This window comes from Notolabrus celidotus, chromosome 1 (assembly GCF_009762535.1).
Source record: "Notolabrus celidotus isolate fNotCel1 chromosome 1, fNotCel1.pri, whole genome shotgun sequence".
NCBI classification, from domain to species: Eukaryota; Metazoa; Chordata; class Actinopteri; order Labriformes; family Labridae; genus Notolabrus; species Notolabrus celidotus.
Genome location: NC_048272.1, coordinates 30,916,815 through 30,936,881, shown reverse-complemented (window position 1 = coordinate 30,936,881; position 20,067 = coordinate 30,916,815). Strand labels below are relative to the sequence as shown.

The 20,067-nt window shown below is 40.6% G+C and overlaps 1 protein-coding gene across 1 annotated transcript; it reads left to right on the top strand.

Annotated features, from left to right (window-relative positions):
- The first annotated feature begins 10,102 nt into the window (after window positions 1–10,102).
- On the top strand, window positions 10,103–11,602 carry LOC117818660 (general transcription factor II-I repeat domain-containing protein 2-like). Its single transcript, XM_034691623.1, has one exon. It carries the CDS (start codon window positions 10,103–10,105, stop codon window positions 11,600–11,602), a length of 1,500 nt encoding a protein of 499 aa, XP_034547514.1.
- The last annotated feature ends 8,465 nt before the right edge of the window (window positions 11,603–20,067 follow it).

Genomic DNA, 20,067 nt, shown 5'->3' with positions numbered 1-20,067 from the left:
TGTGAAGGGGCTAGCTTCGCAATAACTTTACAATTGACTTGGATTAAATTGTATACAACAGATGCTTGACTTGATTGACGCGGGAATGTTCCCAGGTAGCCGAACATTCGGAAAGGCAGCTGAAGCGTTGCATTATGGGATCTGTAATATGTGTGTTATCAGCGCTGCATATTGCCGGACCACTAATAACAATAATAACAGATCTATATAAAATTGTCTCACGGGCCGGATATACTTGTACGCCGGGCCGGATGTGGCCCGCGGGCCTTGAGTTTGACACATATGCGCTAACATCAGTTTAATAGCTTATGTGTGTTACTGTTATCTGTAAAACTTGAAGCGATTTTTGGCCAGGCAGCAAGTGTTAATGTGTTTTCATATTGACCCATGTTTGAGTGACTGTCTGAAAAATAGAGGGAAATGTAGCATTTCAGTTGCTGTTCCCCAGGTTTCTAAATGAACAGCACACTTGGCTTCTGTAAGGTTAGCAGCATGTTAAGCCATGTTTACATTCAGTGACGTGTGGCCATCTCTCTGTGTGATTATGTTCTGTCAGCACGTTGGGATATGTTAAACAGGTCGAGTTAAATGTGCTTTGTTTTCATCCGTAGAGTCTGCTAGCTTTAGGCTAAAAGCCACAAGGGTATGTCAGTGAGGTAATGCAGCCCGAACCATGACCTGTGCCGTTTGTGGTTACAATAAAGTTTGGGGAGAAAAACATGCATAAAAAAACAAACAAACAAACTCCACAGTATAGATACATTATACTGCTACAGTATTGCTACAGGCCCCGGTGCACAACTGAACAAGAAGACAAGTACAGTAGAGTCTCTAGTTTGAGAAATAGACGCCACACAGGTCCTGAACTGGCAGCTTCATTAAATGGTACCAGCAAAACGTCGTGTCAACGTCTACAGTGAAGAGGCGACTCCAGATGCTGGCCTTCTAGGCAGAGTGGCAAAGAAAAAGCCATATCTGAGACTGGCCAATAAAAAGAAAATATTAATATGGGCAAAAGAACACAGACATTGGACAGAGGAAGATTGGAAAAAAGCATTATGGACAGACGAATCAAAGTTTTAGGTGTTTGGATCACACAGAAGAAGATTTGTGAGACGCAGAACAAGTGAAAAGATGCTGGAAGGGTGCCTGACGCCATCTGTCAAGCATGGTGGAGGTAATGTGATCGTCTGGGGCTGCTTTGGTGCAGGTAAAGTGGGAGATTTTTACAAGATAAAAGGGATTTTAAATAATAAAGGGTATCACTCAATTTTGCAACGCCATGCCATACCCTGTGGACAGCGCTTGATTGGAGCCAATTTCCTCCTACAACAGGACAATGACCCAAAAGCACACTTCCAGATTATGCAAGAACTATTTAGGGAAGAAGGACGCAGCTAGTATTCTGTCTGTAATGGAGTGGAGAGCGCAGTCACCAGATCTCAACCCCATTGAGCTGTTGTGGGAGAAGCTTGACCGTATGGTACGCAAGAGGTGCCAATCAAGCCAATCCAACTTGTGGGATATACTTCAGGAAGTGATTCCCTCAACAAATTAACAGCTAGAATGCCAAAGGTCTGCAATGCTGTACTTGCTGCAAAGGGAGCATTCTTTGATGAAAGCAAAGTTTGAAGGACAAAATTATCATTTCAAATAAACATAATTTTTTCTAACATTGTCAATGTCTTGACAATATTTTCTATTCATTTTGTAACTCATTTGATAAATAAAAGTGTGAGTTTTCATGGAAAACACAAAATTGTCTGGGTGACTCCAAACTTTTGAACGGTAGTGTATATGCACACACGTGTGTGTATATGTATTTTAAGATATGATATGTGTTGTATTCACCTGTAGTCCTTTACAGGAGGTGTACTTTGTATACAGAGATAGAGTAATTGTTTCCAACAACAATCTGGCCAACAGCAATGAAGTACAGCACGGCAGCATTGCATCTCCATCTTTGGGAAAGTCTAGGCTAGAGCTATCAATCTGGTAAGGAATTCTGGTTATTATGCAAAAGAGTTAAGGATAACTGTTGTTTTATGAATTGCAACACCTGTTCCATACTGTCAACCTTGATTCCAATTTCCAGTAATTAATTTGTTAAAAGACTAATACTTTTTTTTTTTTTTTTTTTTTTTTTTACTAAAACTGACTAAAACTGCACTAAAACCTTTTTGAGTTTTCCTCGACTAAAACTGGACTAAAACTATCACATATAGAAATGACTAAAATGTGACTAAAACTAATAAGCATTTTCGTCAAAAAGACTAAGACTAAAACTAAGATGGCTGCCAAAAACAACACTGCTACATTCATATGAATGATGTAGCAGGCCGTTTCGAAAACAACCAGTTTCTTACCAGATGGATTGGGGTCAAGAATACTGTTTGAATTTTTATATACTGTTTGAGCCCAGTTGTGACTACAGGGGAGAACTGAGACAGTGTCAGGGTGTGAGAGTGGTGAAACTGCTTTAAATTGTCTCATCTTTGGACTGAAATGTCACAATCCCTCCTCTGTGAATGTTGGACTCTCTTCATTTCTTGTAGTTTTTACTCCCCCCCCCACATTAGGCGCCTGCTCAGTCACAGCTGTTCTGATCAGTAATCGGGAGGTTATATAGGTTGGGTAAACATCACAGCTTTTGTCTGTGCAACTTGTGAGCTGTAACTTTCTGTCTTTGCCAGCAATTATCGTAGCTTATGTTTTAGCCTCTCAGTTTTGGGTGCTTAGTTCGCTTCAAGAGTGATTTTGTTTTGTTCAGTTTTTGTTTTTTTTGCAAACCTACCTGCTCCTGTGTGTATGAATCTTCTTCTGGGTCCTCCAGCCTACCACGCAGCATGAAAAAATGCCGGAAAACATTGCATTTGTCAACTGTGAAGGATGAGGATGAGTTGTCACTATGTTTGAGGAGTTTATTTATTCTGGATAGTGTAGCAGGAGGCCAATTTAACTCACTAAGTCGAGTTCAAACAGCTTCCAGCAGTAAGCCTGTTGACAGAAGCTTCATCTCATATACGATAACAAACAAAGAAAGAGAGAAAATATTTATTTCTAATATACAACTCAATGTTTGTTTTGAAAGTTTACTCCCAAATGCCCCCACCTCAGTTTGACAGAAGGCAGGTGACTTTTACCCCAAGGTATGCAAAGAAAGGGAGCAAAGCAGAGCAGGTCTAGACCGTACTCTATGTTCTATTATTAACAAAGACCCAACATCAGGACAGGATAAGATCCAGTCCCATCTTACAGAAAGGACTCAGTCTGATCTCATCTTAATCCACAATGAGCAGAGCACTTTGCAGCATTTAGCAAGTTACAGCGGCAAGGACAAACTTCTTTTAACAGGCAGAAACCTCAAACAGGACCAGACTCACGTTAGACAGACATCTGCTGAGACCGAGTTGGAGAGAGGGATAGAGGGAGATGAAGAGAGAGATGATAGTGGTGAGACGGATAGTAGTAGTTGTAGCAGCTGGAGTCTGGCACGTCCACAGCAGCAGGCCGTCTATGGCAGAGATCCAGAGGAACCTACAAGACAAGGGAGCTCAGGGACTCCAGGAAGGTCTATGGTTAGTAACTTCAGTGGGACAAGAAGAGTTAAAATAAGTGACAGGCAGAGAGAGGAGAGAGATGGGAATAGGTTGGAGGTAGACCTATTAATAAGGCCCATTTACAACACAACTGGTATTGGCTGGCGCTAATGAGGCCAATTAAAAAAAAACGTCTGCAGACACAGCAGGCAGACTTGTCAGATTGGCTGCTGTCAAGCAATGTTAGTGCATTCCCTTATATCCTTTCCATCATTCTGCATTTTTCTATAAATGATGCTCTCCCCATCCTAATTGACAGCATATCAAATTTAAAAAGTCACTGGTTGGTGTTTAATATCAAATATGTTATGATATTTAAAATAATGCAGTTGAATATTGCTTCTGACATAAATATCAGTCATATTCTGAAATCTATGGCATAACCCAATGTTTTTTTTTCTGTCATGAATTAATTTAAGATCTTTCTAAAACATGACACTGGCTAATATACACATTAATATTAGTTTTTTATGTGCGTGCAATAATGGATGTTATTATTGTTCTGTCATGGGAACTAAAGCGGGTTGTTTCCACCCGGACCATTGAGTGGGTAACACATGAGTTCTGAGTAAACGATCCTACTGAGCATACACTTGATTTTCTGTGTCTCTATCAATTATCATTAGGGTGCTAATGTAACAAATATAAAATCTTTCTATTTAATAAAATAGAAAAAAAAACACCATAATACTGGTATTACAGATCGGACATCGGCAAAACTGCTCTTTAATTATCAGCGATTGAAGAACTGATCTGGATCAACCACTTAAATAGATAATAAGCAACAAGTTCAATACTGTTTCATAAAGCTCCTGTGAAATATTTTAAGCTGTCATGAAGCAGACTGAAATCAAAACATGCATCTCTTTATGACCCACAAAACTAAATGAGAGCATCAGAGGATTTATAATTTTTATGTTGGTATTTTAATGCTTGAAACTTCTGCTGCAGGGTTGTCGTTAGAAGGAGTGATTAACTGCACACTGCAGAAACAGACTTTCACTCAATGCTTTCACTCAATGAGTGATACGTTTGAGAGTTCTGAAAAAGTCCGATGACATTGTTGAGTCAAAAACACATTACATGTACAGGACAGAATAAACAGAGAGAAGAGATATGGCTTTGTCTACAGGAGTCACTAACATTCACACAAAGTAAAGGTTCCTCTCAGGAGCTTAAAAGCAGACTGCTGCATCAAGTCTTTAAAACGGATCAGCCACCAAGCTTTCATTTCCCTGATTGGACTCTTCTAAACAAACCTATAAAAGCAATCGTCATCACTCTTTTGCAACAGAGAGCTGAGAATTATTTTATGTAATTAGATCACGCATTCACTGATGAGATTTAATGTTATTTTTGTGTTGAACATGGTAAAATATGCATGCAACAGAGGACAGCCACAACCAGTCCGCAGGAGATTATTTACAAAATCCGGTTCAACTTGATCCAAAACAAAAACTGGGAAAATCCAGAGTAAAACTTTTACAACCTCCATATGTCTTGGGTCGTAAGGACATCAAGGATTTGAGCCTCTGAGGATTTTCAGACTCAAACTAATAATGAGCCAAAATTTGAGAAGCCAAAGGTCCAGGTGGACCATTTCTACCTAAAGAATGTAAGTGTGGCGTACTGTACTTCTTTCACCCTGAGGGTCTTCCTGTTATATAATTGTTTACTTATACAGCTAAAAAAATAAATGATGGGGACGCCTCCACAGCAACAGATTTAAATTGGCCTCCTCGTGGGATTATTTCACAGTAAAGTGAACATTTCCCTTGCATGTTTAGTAATCCATGTCTCTTGTTGTAGTTTTACTTGTGTTTCTTAGTCTACTCCTGTGTTTCCTGTTTAATTTTGTAGTTCTTGTTCCCTGTGTCCAGTTTAGTTTACTTCCTGTCCTTGTGTGTTTTCCTCCCTTTTTGATCTGATTAGTTTTACCTGTGTCCACACCTGTGTTGATTACTCTGTGCATTTAGCTCCACTGTTTCCCCTGTGTTGGATCATTGTACGTCTATCCTTGGGTTTTCCCAGTGTTTCCAGTTGTATTTAGTTCTTGGACATTTTAAGTAAGTTTTGTTTGTACCTGTTGTTCTTTTGTTTTTTAAAGGCAACGTTAGATGAGGTGGTCTTCTGCAGGAATTTTGAAGTTGACATTTCTGTCCGCATTCAGCTCTCCTTCTTCTCATTGACATTGTCACACCTTTTAACATAAATGAGGCAAATGTCTCAGCTTTGAACACTGTTGCTGTTATCTCTACCTCTTCTGGTTTCAGTGACTTTGTAGAGATCAGCAGCTTAGAGATGTTGCTCCTCTTTTCCCTCTCAGAGATGGTTGGGGTCCAGTAGCTCCTCAGTCTGCTCTCACATCAGTGCCTGCTAACTGTCATTATTTCCCCACTCTCAAGACCAGCCTGAGACCATACTAACATTCTTACCACAGTGTCAACAGGCAAAGGGGGAATGTGATAGACTGCTTTCTGTGGATTGATTTGATATGACTTGTGATCAGGTTGTCTCTGGTGTTGTTTTTGCTGTCTAGAATGAATCAAAGCTGTTCTTTGGCTTTGACATATCGTAGCATTCATTCTGCTTTGATAACATGTGTAATCATGTGGTCCCATGTGTCACTTTTGCTGATGAGGGTTAAGTTCTTATGGGGTTTTGAACAATCAGAATCCAGTATTTTACACAACCTGTTAATAAAACTAGCTAACTCAGCTGTTGTAACTTAAATTGAACATTCCCACTATCTCATCATCTCAATTTGTATCAAAGGAAAAAAGAGTAAGTTAAATATCTGGGTTCAGCTTTCTTTATATTTCATCCTTTATTTGCCATTCTTGCAAACTTGGAGTCTTCCACATGGCCAAAACATTACTTAATTTAACAAATGCACCAGGTCTGGTGAAAAATTTACATTTTAGGGGTCTCATTCAGAGATATTCAAGAATGGCTCCATTATTTATTTTCAATTTGTAGGGGTTGTACATACTTTGATTAACTCCTCCTAGGGGCTTCTCCCAATCCTTGTCACATTTGATGTGCACCTGGACGAGACCATAGACTGTATAAAATATGGACGTAGTATCCGTGACGTCACCCATCTGTTCCTGAGAGCTGTTTTGAAGCAAATCGACGGCAGCAGCCATATTGGAAATGCGGAACTCAACTAGGCAGAGTGTGACGTAGTGTGAGTCTCTTAGCCAATGGCTGTGTGTTCCCGACCGGGAGTCACGTCAGTCATGTCCTTATTTGGGCAAACCTCGTAAACTTAATATCTTCTTAACAATCATGTTAGAAAAAAATTCACCCCCCGTACAGTGTGTGCCATTAGAGAGATTAGCTTTGTAGGGCCAAGCCGTTTTTTTTAACCAGGCTGTAAACAAGTTTATTAATGCTGCAAAGATCGTCTTTTTCCCATTCATGTCTATGTGGTTTCCGGTGTTTCTGCAGCCAGCCTCAAGCGGATTTTCGATGTATTGCAGTTTATATCACTTCCGCATTGGCTTCATCGTTTGAGACCGGAGTTTGCCGCTTGGACGAGACCCAATGATGTAAATGTATCAATATCTCTCACCACTGTTACACTGTCACCACTACTGCTATAGCAAAGCAAGGTTCACATGAAAGAGGCCTTTTATTACAAAGGACAGATAGAAAGAAAGAGACAGGAAATTTGGGGTAAGATGCCTGGAATCAATCCTACAACCTGCGTGATCTTGGCTGTAGCCGCTGGCTCTACAAATTGGGCTAAATCGGCTCCCAGAGTATGTTGTTTTCTGTGGAGCTTAAAATACGAGTACAGTCAACAAATTTTGTAGACATGAGCCTAGTAGAAGAAACAGATCATTAATATGGAATTTGTGAATAGGCATAGGTAACTAGCTCTGTGGTGCCCCCTACAATATTTCAAAAGTTCAGCCCCCGCAGCATCTTCATTGTAGAATCCTGAACTTAAAAAAATTGGTTAAAGGTGACATATCATGCAAAATGGACTTTTTAATGGTTCTCTACCTGAAATATGTGTCCCTGGCATGTCTACAAACCCCCCGAGAATGAAAAAAATCCATTCTGCCCTTGTTCTGATTTCTACACCTTTCTGTAAATGTGTGTGAAATGAGCCGTTTCAGACTTCTGTGTTTTTGTTACGTAACAACAATATCCGGTCTGTCACGGAGTCAGAGCTCGGAGCTTGTTCAGCCCATAGACTGTATAAAATAATACTGAATCCCTCCCCCGTTTTTCATTCCCTGCACACATGTGTGGTAACAAGGAGCTTAGGAGGGAGGCATGCTAGTTGTAGGCTGTCTTAATAAACACAAAGGTCGGTTTTACTCCCCACGTCTGCAGATTTGAAGATCTAGTGGATGATTTTTATTTATCATGGATAAGTGCTAGCGCTAGTTAGCATAGCTACATAGCTACATGTCGTAGCTGTAGCTGTGTACCAAGACACACGTCAACATACTGACAAATAAAACAACAAGAAACACAGAATCTGTGACCAATCCTTCAGAAAAGGTCCTGCTGCCTTTCTGGTAGAGGTCGGTTTTACTCCCCACGTCTGCAGATTTGAAGATCTAGTGGATGATTTTTATTTGTCATGGATAAGTGCTAGAGCTAATTAGCATAGCCACATAGCTACATGTTCATAGCTGTAGCTGTGTACCAAGACACACGTCGACATACTGACAAATAAAACAACAAGAAACACTGAATCTGTGACCAATCCTTCAGAAAGGTCCTGCTGCCTTTCTGGCAGAGGTCGGTTTTACTCCCCACGTCTGCAGATTTGAAGATCTAGTGGATGATTTTTATTTATCATAGATAAGTGCTAGCGCTAGTTAGCATAGCCACATAGCTACATGTTCGTAGCTGTGTACCAAGACGTCGACATACTGATAAATAAAACAACAAGAAACACTAAATCTGTGACCAATCGTTCAGAAAGGTCCTGCTACAGGCGCCTCTCCGTCAGGATCAGATTCTGGATCAGATTCAGAGGGTTGAAGTAACGTGATCTCTGAGCAGCCGTGTATATTCAGCCAACATGTAAACATTAGATCAACGTGCTGGACAGCCGAGGAACATCCACTTCCTGAGGGGGCGTGGTCAGAGAGCAAACAGAGTGTTCTGAGGAGGACTGAAGAAGAGAGCATTTCAGGCATGTCAAAATCTGATTTCAAAGTGTTTTTTTGAGCATAAACTTTAAAGACATGTTTTGGGGACCTCTTAGACCAATATATATTGATGAAAAAAGCGTGATATGTCACCTTTAAAGTTGCCATCCAGGCAGTGTTCATTTCGGGAGCTATTTTAGATTTAGTCTTAGTCTTTAGACGAAAATGCCTGTTAGTTTTAGTCACATTTTAGTCTTTTTAGCAGTTTGTAGTTTAGTCTCGTTTTTGTCGAACAAAACTCGAAATATTTTACTCTTTGATTTATGTAAAAACACTCTTTTTAAAATAATTCATATAGTTGATCAGATATTGGTATCAGGGTTGTACTAAGTGTTAAAATCGCCAATATTTCACTCTTTTAACTCTTTTGCTTGCGTTATATCTTAAGTTAAATAATTTAGCCTGTCCCTGCTAAAAAGTCAATAGAAAACATTCTTGATGTGACTACTATACCTATATTTTACGATGGTCGCTGAATGTACCTGCAGTGACGGGCACACTGGACAGACAGCCTGTTCACAGCACTCTGAAATGCATCTGCATCTTTGACGACAAGGAGTTGATCAAAACTTACGGAATGTGTCTGGTGCATTACCAAACAGGAATAAATTGAGCTGTAGACGCAGAACTTTTTACAATTTTAGCGTCAAAAACGACAAGCGTCAAATAGTCAACAGACGTCCCCCAGTTGTGTCTTTGTCAATGACACACAGCAGGGAGTAAAAATCATCAATGAAAATGAGACAGATGCATAGAGGCGGGGAGAGCTGGTTCACACAGCCATCTCGAGCCGCCCCGCAACGTCCTCAGAGAAATAGGAAAAGAAAAGAAAAAATAATAAAAGTCTATGAATCCCAAGATAAATCACTGCAATGAGCCTGTACTACTATTTCTATTCCAGCAGAGGGCGCTGTCTACATTTAGATTGGACTAAGACCCCCAAATTGACAGTGTCAGTGTCAAAGGTTAATGTGTACATTAGCGTATGAATAGGCTGCAGAGTACTACGTGATGATGCATACTTCCAAGAAGAGGAAAGTGGACTCTGAATGTCGTGTTTTTAATCAAGAGTGGACTTACAAATACTTCGTCACAAGTGTCGGTTCAAAGGCAGTGTGTTTGATATGCCAAGAGAGTATCGCAGTGTTCAAGGAATACAACATTAAGAGACACTTTTCAACTAAGCATGCTAACTATGCCACAAACTTGTCATTGCGGGAGAGAGAAGAAAAAGCTGCGAAATTATCTTCCAATTTAATTGCCAGGCAGAATATCTTTACAAAGCAGACAACCATCCAAGAATCGGCAACGAAAGTGAGTTACATGCTGTCGCACAAGCTTGCGAAACAGAGCAAGCCGTTCTCTGACGGGGAATTTTTGACAGACTGTATGGTAGAGGCGGCTATCATACTGTGCCCTGAGAACAAAGCCCAGTTTGAAAACGTCAGTCTGTCTCGTCGCACAGTCACCAGGCGTGTTGAAGTAATTGATGAAGAGTTGTCTGGTGAATTGTCAAAGAAGGCAGAGGACTTCACATACTTTTCCATCGCGCTGGACGAGAGCACGGACATCAAAGATACCGCCCAGCTACTTATTTTCATTCGAGGGATAAATGACAGATTTGAAATAGTGGAGGAATTTCTTGCAATGGAGTCGATGAGGGGGACAACAAGGGGATCGGACTTATACGACAAGGTGTCAGGATGTTTGGAGAGACTGAACCTGCCATGGACTAAACTGCTGAATGTGACCACTGATGGATCCCCGAACCTCACCGGGAAGAACGTCGGTCTCCTGCAGAGGATACAGGACCGGGTAAGAGAGGACAGCCCAAACTCAGATTTGATCTTTCTACACTACATAATTCACCAGGAAGCCCTGTGTAAATCTGTGTTAGAACTTGACCATGTTGCGAAAACAGTGGTGAAACTTGTGAACTTTATCCGGGCTCGAGGGCTTAACCACCGCCAGTTTATCCAGCTACTGGAGGAAAGTGAGACAGAACACACAGACGTGCTGTACCACTCGAATGTTTGCTGGCTGAGCCTGGGCAAGGTGTTTCGCCGTGTGTGGGATTTGAGAGGCGAGATATGGACGTTTCTGGAGACTGTTGGTAAAGCTGACGAGTTTGCAGACTTGCAAGACCCCGCTTGGCTGTGTGACTTTGCATTCGGAGTGGATGTAATGAGCCATCTGAACGACCTCAATCTGAAGTTGCAGGGGAAGAATATGTTTGTGCATGAGCTGTATTCATTCATGCAAGCGTTCAAAGCCAAGCTGACCCCTTTTTCCCAACAAATGACCAACAAGTGCTTCACACATTTCCCAACGCTGGATACCATGGATGTGCCACTCTGCCAGTCCAACAGTTACAGCATTACTCTCACAGATCTCCATTCCGAGTTCAACCGGCGTTTCTCCGACTTCGCTAAGATTGAACATGAACTGGACCTGGTGTCCTCTCCCTTTTCATTTGACAGGGAGAAAGCGCCCGTGGATGTGCAACTAGAACTGATTGACATTCAGTGCGACCCTGCTCTCAAAGAAAAGTTCACTACATCCACACTGGACCACTTCTACTGCTCACTGAAGGAAACGCAGTTTCCAAACATGCGCAGGCACGCACAGAGGATGCTTGTTTTGTTTGGCTCCACTTACGTGTGCGAACAAACTTTTTCTGTGATGAACTACAACAAATCACGTTACAGATCACGGCTGACGGATAAACATCTGTCGTCTGTATTGCGCATTTCAACTTCAGACATGACGCCAGACTTTGATGATCTTGCTAAAAGAGGTGACCGTCTCAACTGTTCCCATTAGCTAAATGACATGGGTAGATGACTCTTTTCACGTTGGTGTCATTTACAAATCAAAAAACGTTTACAAAGGTAAAAAAACGTGAATTGATAAGACAATTGTGTTTGTTCATAAATAGTTCATATTCATCTTTACAAGGTAAAAACCGTGAATTGATGAGATAATTGTGTTTGTTCATAAATAGTTCATATTCATCTTTACTTCATTCAGTAATGCAGGACTGCACTGCAATGATATGAAAGTTCAAGTTAAATGCACAAGTTAAAATGATCACAAAAATATTAGAAAATACAATTATTTGAGTAAATCTGGAAAAAGATGTATACAAAGATTATTGTATATCCTGACCATGTATTTTCCACAAATCGTCTGAATATTAATATTTTTTTCATCTGTTGTGAAAATGATTATCAATAAAAGACACACTTTTGTGCTGTCAAAAGAAAAATATGTCTTCTTCATCGCATCAATGCTTATAAGAACAGATTTATAACAATACATGTTTCATTAATGACCTTTATTAATGCATATCATGGTGCATATCATACAATTGGCCGATATAGGCTAATTTAAAAAATGATTCTGCATTCAAGGGGACTGTCTTATGTAGGCTGAGTTTCATTTTAATTGGAACCTCACAAAACACCAATGTGTGGCCCTTCACCTCCTTATCTAAGTCAGTATGGCCCTCAGGAAAATAATGTTGCCCACCCCTGATTTAGCACACGCAATGTGATCTATCAAACCTGAAGCAGATAGCGAGCGCTGTATTTGCGTCTATATTTAGCACGTTTGAAAGGCAGGTGCAAACTGGCACAGCATTACGCACACATGGCTGCGGTCACTGTAAAGCTCATCATACCATCACTTTACAACATGCCCGCAAAAGCTAGGCTTACAAGCATTACTAAATGTTTTAGTCAATCAAACCAAGAGAACAAAGTAATAATAATAAAACTACACAAATTCAAAGCAGTTCAGCACCACGGATAGTGGCCGCATCATTCTGACACCCACTTTGACTTTTTCATATAATGAGAGCACATGAGGTCACTGTATTAACAGCTATACAGTTTAGTCAAATTGGCACAGCGGCCCACATGTTCACATACAAACAAAAAAACAATATGAAGTACTCGGCCTACTCACCACTGTCTGGACGAGCCTTAAGCTCTGCGGACTTGTCCACGATGCACTGTATGTCCATTTTCTTTGATCTGTCATTCTCAATAGATAACATGACATGTCCACTCAGTCTATTCTGTCCCATCGTGCTCATCAAGGGGTTTTTAGTTAGTTTTAACTTGGAGAATGAGCGCTCACTGAGCTGTGCCAGGCAGCTCTGCGTAACGCCTCATCTCGTGCTTGCAGCAGAGTGTTGGGGTGAATTGCCTTAAACATGTTCACAGTTCCATTTAAGCTGGTGAATCTTTGGGACAGTTGCTGGATGATGATATCAGGCATTAAAAACGTTCGCCCGAAAGTTGCTCCCTGGGACAGTGAGGCGACTGTCTTCATCCAAGTAACGCATAACTTTTCTTGAGCAAGACTGGCAGACTTAGCCTCATCAAATCACTCTCTAAACTCCATCAAAACACTGATTGCGTTTTGCAGTAGAGTAGATGCATTTATTTCATCGGCAGATCTTCTGTTTTTTCTCACATCGTTCACCTTTTCACAGATGGCCAAATCGTGTTTCTAACGCTTAGATGTCTCTGCTGGAGTTCACCGATGTGTTTATTTCCCTCCTCCACAAAGACCCCCAACTCCATGGCTTCAAACTTCATTTATCGCTTAAGACCACTCTGTTCTCTCAAACTCTCCATGGTGACAGCCAATAGCACACGCAAAATCCTCGTAAAGTAGGGCGGTCCACTCCACTTTTGCACTCGTTATCATTTGCGCACGCAGTCTTAGTAGATCAACCGCAACACGCCCAGAAATAGCACGTGCAAAATTATTATTTGCACACGCAAATTAGCGCTCTTTATTTGGGATCTTAGTAGATCAGGCCCAAAGTGATCTAACACTGAGATGAGAAATCTCAGTTGTCTGTGTCTGCAGCTAGACTGCAATAAGTTCGTCCAATCATTCATTCGCCACCGAGCGCAATGATTGGCTGACCGGCCGGATGACCCGTGACCTGCCGAAAGACACACTTACTGTTTACAGGAGTGCACGTGACCTGACTGAGATCGTCATCAACAGGCTGTTCACTAACGCAGAACACCTGATAAACATGTCAGAGAGAGAGAAACCGACGATTTAGCCCAACTTCTGCCCTCAAGTTCTGTCACTACGCAGAGCAAGAAGAGGAAGACTGTGATGGAAAAGGAGACGACTTAAAAACGCTGGATGAAGATACAAACACGAGTCAATATTCGGGCTGCATTTCAGCGACAGCTGAAGGATTTGAAGGGTCTCTAAAGGGACGCCATGGTTACTGATTTTCTACTGGACAGGTAATCATGTCATTTCATTCACTCTTTGTGTTCATGGTTTAGTTCATCTATGAGACAGCTAGCGATAACTTCGGCTAATGCTAGCGGCCAGCTAACAGCTTGTAGCTATGTTTATAGAGACCTGTGTACAGTCTGTTAGCTGCTAGCTCTTCTGTTGCTCTGTATCAGCATGAATGGGATGTTGTATAAAGTCTACATGCTGTCTTGTCTGTGTTTTCATAGCAACGAGAAGGAAACATCAACGTCCACACCATTAAAACACGGGACGCAGAGGCTCGCGTGAGCTGGGGGGAAATGCCCAAGAAGAGAACAAGGAGGCCGGATGATCCACGCCAACATGTTTACCTTCAACAGCCATTATTTTTATTTCTGTAATAAATACATTTTCTAATAAAAGTAAATGTAAAACAACTCTTTGATATTGCAATTATTTGTTTATAATGTTGTATGTTACTTGATATGGATTTAATTATTTTGCAATTTGAAGAGAGAAGGCCAGTGTAAATTTAAAGATTTATTTAACAAATGTTTACACAGCACACTCAAGTATTTTTTTACATGAAGATAAATATGAAATATATACAAAGGAACTAAAGTGTCACCATACAAGTGTTGTATGTAATCATGTCATAGTTTAATTCACTTCCAACTGAAACCTTTATACTGTCCATGTGGAAGGGTCACGGATTTTCCAGATACAGCAACAAGGTATTACTACTCTATGACCTGCACCAAGTGCTCCATGCTGCCAGGCAACAACCTGTCTGTGTAGCATGGCGGAACTTTCTGTTGCTGTCTCCAGGATATGGAGCTCGTCCCCGGTCGTTGCTCTCCCTCTCGCTCGTCTGGCTCTGCCTTGCACTCGACCCCGGCATTGTCCTCTCCGACCTGAGGTGCTTGGCTCAGGATTATGAGAGCTCTAACAAGCACAAAAATCATTCAATATGTTGTCGTTCCAACACGAAAATGAAGACTGTCAACAATGGTGAACGCTAATAAATATATAGGTACTGTAGCCGTCTAGTAACTAAACATCATGAAATGCGATGCTAAATCAAAATAAACATGGCTAGCCAGGAGTTATTAGCCCGGCAGCAACAACTTACTCTAGCTGTATTCAGATGATAAAACCAAATACAAGTAAAGCTAACATGCAGGCTATGCTGTGCATTCTAACTAATTACATTATTTTTTAATGTGGTAATATAAGCGGTTTACTTACATGGGAGTCAGACATGTTTTCCTTCCATGAAAATAAAGTAAATCGCTCGCCACTCCACAGCTAGCTATCGTGACGTCATCCTCCTGCTGTGGTCTGCCACAGCGCGTTCATGTGTTTGGAGGCGGGTCCCTCCCCTCTCCCTATTGGCTGCCCTGAAGGAAGGGGAGGGCTCTGTTCGGCTGTGTGCTTTCAAAATCAAGCGAACTGCAGCGGTTTTCTCAGGATGTCCTACTCCAGCTTTAAAGATGAAAAGTTATGAAAATCATTCACGGAATTCAAGTGGCTGCCTGAACATATCGTGCCCAAAATCCAAATTTTTGGGGAAATTCACGGAGTTACAGCAGCATACAAAAAGGTGTTCAGTACAAGAATTCTAACAAGAATATATATAGAGAAGAAGAAAAAAAAAGAAGTCCATCAGAGACGACAGCTTGGTCATAATTCTACTGTCAGCCACCACCTCCACAGGGTCCAGGACTGAGCTGGCCTTCTTCACCAGTGTGTTCAGTCTTGCTCCCCTGTATCCTGTCCGTCCACAGCCGGAGAAATCCTTCCAATGTGGCGTTTGTGTCCGGTGTTAGCTCTGTTAGCATTATGCTACTCTGCCAGTATTCCCTCTGGTGCTGGGTTAGCTCGTCCACCTTATCGTAGATAAATCTTACATTGCCCATAACGGTGGGTGGAAGGACAGGTCGATGTCTTCTTTTTTTAGCTTGCATCTCAGTACCAGCACGTCGTCCTTGCCTCCTTCTCCTCAGCTCGCAGGGAACATCGGGCCTGGCATTGTTTAGCATCAACATGCTACGGGCTGCTAACAGCTGGTCTCTTATGTAAACAATGCGACCATGGTTACACGTAGGATCTCCAGACACACACAGGAACAAAAACAGTAAAAACAGCACTGCTAACGTAGCCATTTTGGTGTCCATGGCCAACAAATGAATCATTAAAAGTCATGACAGGCTCCAAATACAAAGATAACTTAACAGATAAGAAAAAAAACTTAGAAAAAAGAACAACGAAGAGAGAGCTGCTGCAACAAGCAGCCACTCAAGCTGCGCTTAGCAACGACAAAAAAAAAAAAAAGTTTGACCCTCCCTTATTCCTATGTTTCAGGTGTTTGTCCTCCCTGGGCGGTGAGTGTTTTTTTTGTCCCCCTGTTCTGTCTGTGTCTGTCTGGACATGGCTCTCAATGACACTCCTGTTACCAATAAACCTACACACCTGAAACCCATCCACTAATCAAACTCCTACAATGTTCTGTATGTACCCCAGCCTCACAATCAGTCCTTGCCTTATTCCTTGATTCCCATTAAGACTATGGTGAATCTTTATATAACTATTCAACTTCAAACTACAACCAGTTCATAATTTGAAGAAGTTGGCAATTATTGTTGCATCATCAAAACTCATACACTGAAAGAAAATCACATATTGCAGGTGTGTTTTTCCAAATGTCTCAATTTATTAATAAGTCACGATTAGCTGACAAGTCCAGAAATAAATCTGATTTTAAGATATTACAAAGACAAAAATAAGGTCACTGACCTGCACTAAGCTTTGGCAGTGAGAATGTGTACAACATCCTATGAATCACATACTTAAGAAAGAAAGATGTTCATGATTACAGGTGAGTCTGCTAAAGAAAAAGTATAAACAGCTTCCAGCATCCTGTCTGTTTACTTTTACTGCATCTCTTTGAGTTTTTATCTGAGACAGCATAGCTGCTGCTGGATGCATGAACACCATGAGAAGAGCCTGGGGCAGGGATCAGTGGGAGGACCTAAATGAAGGGGACTTCATATACCTGAACAGGTGTATTTCTGTGAAGTCAGATGCCTTGCTGCAGACAAGATGACTTCAGGGATCATCCTGACTGTCGGTGAGTGTCTCATTTTTTTGATTATTTAATTTAATAGTCATATATATGTATATATATATTTAGAAATACTTTGGAAGAGTCGAACAGTGACTTTAGTTTGAGACAAAATGAGCCAAATAAATACAACACAGTGTCACCTGCATAAAGCTGCTTAGTGAGTCTCTGAGTGTGAGTACTGGTGTTGTTTAACTTGAGTGCAAATAGAGAAAATAATACATTACAATTATTGACTGTCTGGTGGACTGAGGCTTTTATATTTAGCTCTGTTTACTAGCTAATTTAAGGCTGAAGAAGCCTCTAAGATGACAAAAGAAACATCAAGAACTTTGACTTAGTCCAGCTGCAGTTAGTTTTGAAGGACAAATCAGGACAACAAGGAGAAACAAAAACATCTCTCTGAGGATTTTAACAAAGACTCTTGTTTTCATGTCTTTCAGCTCTGGCAGCTGGACTCTTCCTGCTCTCCGTAACTGGTAAGAAGTCACTGCCTGGAACTTTTTCCCCTAACACACTCGTGAGTTTTCTTTGAAATGCTCTGAGTTTAAATTTAAACAGAAAGAAAAAAAGAGTCTGTACCTTCAGTGTCAGAGAACAAGATGAAGAGCAGAGCAATTTTAATAAGGAGAAGTATTTTGAATCAGATTTTGGAACCTGATTTTTGGAGCGAAACCAGTGTTCTCACTGTGTGATGGTTTTTGCTCTTTTTTTCGATATTTTGATGATGTAAGACTTTGTTTTGTACATCATCAAATGTTTTTGTCTATTCTGAAAAAAACATGTTAACATTTTTAGTTTTAAGTTAAAGCGCAGATATAACCCACCTTTGTTGCATACGTATTATGAAGGATATCATTTTTTTCTTACATTTATGTAATCTATCTAAGCCTTTTCTATCTATGGAACACATTTCTGCAAATACATTATATCAAACTATTCTAAATCATAAAAAAGCAAGTAAAAATACTCAAGAGAATTTTGAATGTGAGACAGACCAACTTCTGTCCAGAAATGTGAGCATTAAACCAAAAATGGGAAGGCAGAAGCTGCTTTGTGACAGTCTGTAAGTGACAGACTTCAATGCATACATGGCCTTCATTTCCAAGTTTCAAGACATTGTCTGAGGAAAAGTGAGAAGGCGAGCATAAATCTAAATATTTCACCCCCCTTATTTGTATGTGTTTCCTCTGGATAAATAGCCTCAAGATAGCAACACGCCACCAGTGTGAATTATCAACTCTCATTTAAGACAACATGCCAATGGGCAAATTCAAATACATCTGCTTTTAAAAAAAGTGCTCAGACTTTATCATGTGATCTGATATACTGTTCACCTGGTAAAGAAAAGCATTACTGTCATGTTAGAACACATTAGTGTTTATTACCTCAGAGTATAGAGCAAGTATACTACTATGGACTTCAGGTTGTAGGTACTGCCAGAGCAAAAATCGCCATTTGTGACCACACGCCCTTAAACCTATCCTGAGGTATCTGGTAGGGCTGTAACGATATCAGAATTTCACCTCATGTTTATCATAGCCCCAAAAAATTAACAATAACAATACTTCCATGATATCTATTGAAAACTTGGTAATAAAATACATTTTATGAATCTTCAACTTCACTGTTCATCTCTTCTTTGGAAAAATACACTGAACATGAGCAGAGGAAGGTGAAGAGAAAGAGAGAAAAATATACAAGAAAGAATAAGTAACAAAACATCAAAAACAAGGCCCAACATCTGACAACAACATGCTGACTAAATCAGAATCAGTAGCTGCTGCAGGGACGGAGAGAATGTGAGACCACAGAAAGCTAACCAGTCTGATAAATTTGGCTTAATGTCCACCGATCATGTCTGTAGCTTTCTTTCTGTCCATGCTTCATATCCTCCCTTTTGCAGTCACGTTGTTCTGCATTTCCTGCAAACTGAAGTGTCCACAATCCCTGTGTCTCCCTACGAAATCCAAAAAACACCCCAAAACTGCCATCCCCAAAGGCTAGTTGGCTAGCAGGAGTCTTCTTCATTTGCGATTCTGTTAAACTCTGAATTTCTACACAAACCATTTTCAACACATTGGATTTTTCTGCAATAGAAGCAATGTTCACAACTCCATAGAACCAATATTAAATATGACTCGGTAACCTGGGATGTTGTCAGTCCAAGAAGCTGATGGGTTGTGTGTCATAGCGGGGTAAACTAAAATGTTGAAGTTACTTATTGTTGTATATGGATGTGAGCTTTCACTGAGACTTTCAATGTCAGTGGGTGCAAAGGCAGGACTGGGACTACAGGACCAAACAAAGAGTTTAGGTTTGGTATCAACCTGTTAATTTAAGGGCTTCCAGATCAAGTCATAAACCTCCTACATGTAACCAAGTTAGGTCTAAGAGGGAACTTCAATTGGAGAAAATTACCAACAACGCCCACCTTGGGACTCTCACCTACAGAATATCGAATAGAAAGCCTATTAACAGATATAAATATATATTTTATTTATCTTTTTCCCCACAAGTTATTAAAACACCTTAATCTTTATCAAATTAATTTCACAATGAATAGAAAATTTATGAAAATACTCTGGAGGCACACTGAGAGAAGGGCACAGCTACGTACCTGCCCCAGGATGATCACAGTCAACACCTACAATACATCGGACAAAACACTACAAATAGAACTGAAGAAAAATAGAAAATGAACACAACTATTAAAGCTGGGGTTGGTAGTCTCGGAAAAGTAGCATGAATTTGAATGTAGCATGTCTTCAGGACTCCGTCTAACCCCTCCCCTCCTCCCTCGGAGCTCCTCCAAAACGAAAACGAAACGCCCCCAACTCACATGCACGAGCTTCGCTGATTCATGACCATATGATCGTGACTGATTCAAAACCGGTCCTCACGAAAA

Excerpts from the sequence above, each read along its gene's own strand:
- LOC117818660 (XM_034691623.1), top strand. The coding sequence starts at position 10,103 with ATGCTGTCGCACAAGCTTGCGAAACAGAGCAAGCCGTTCTCTGACGGG.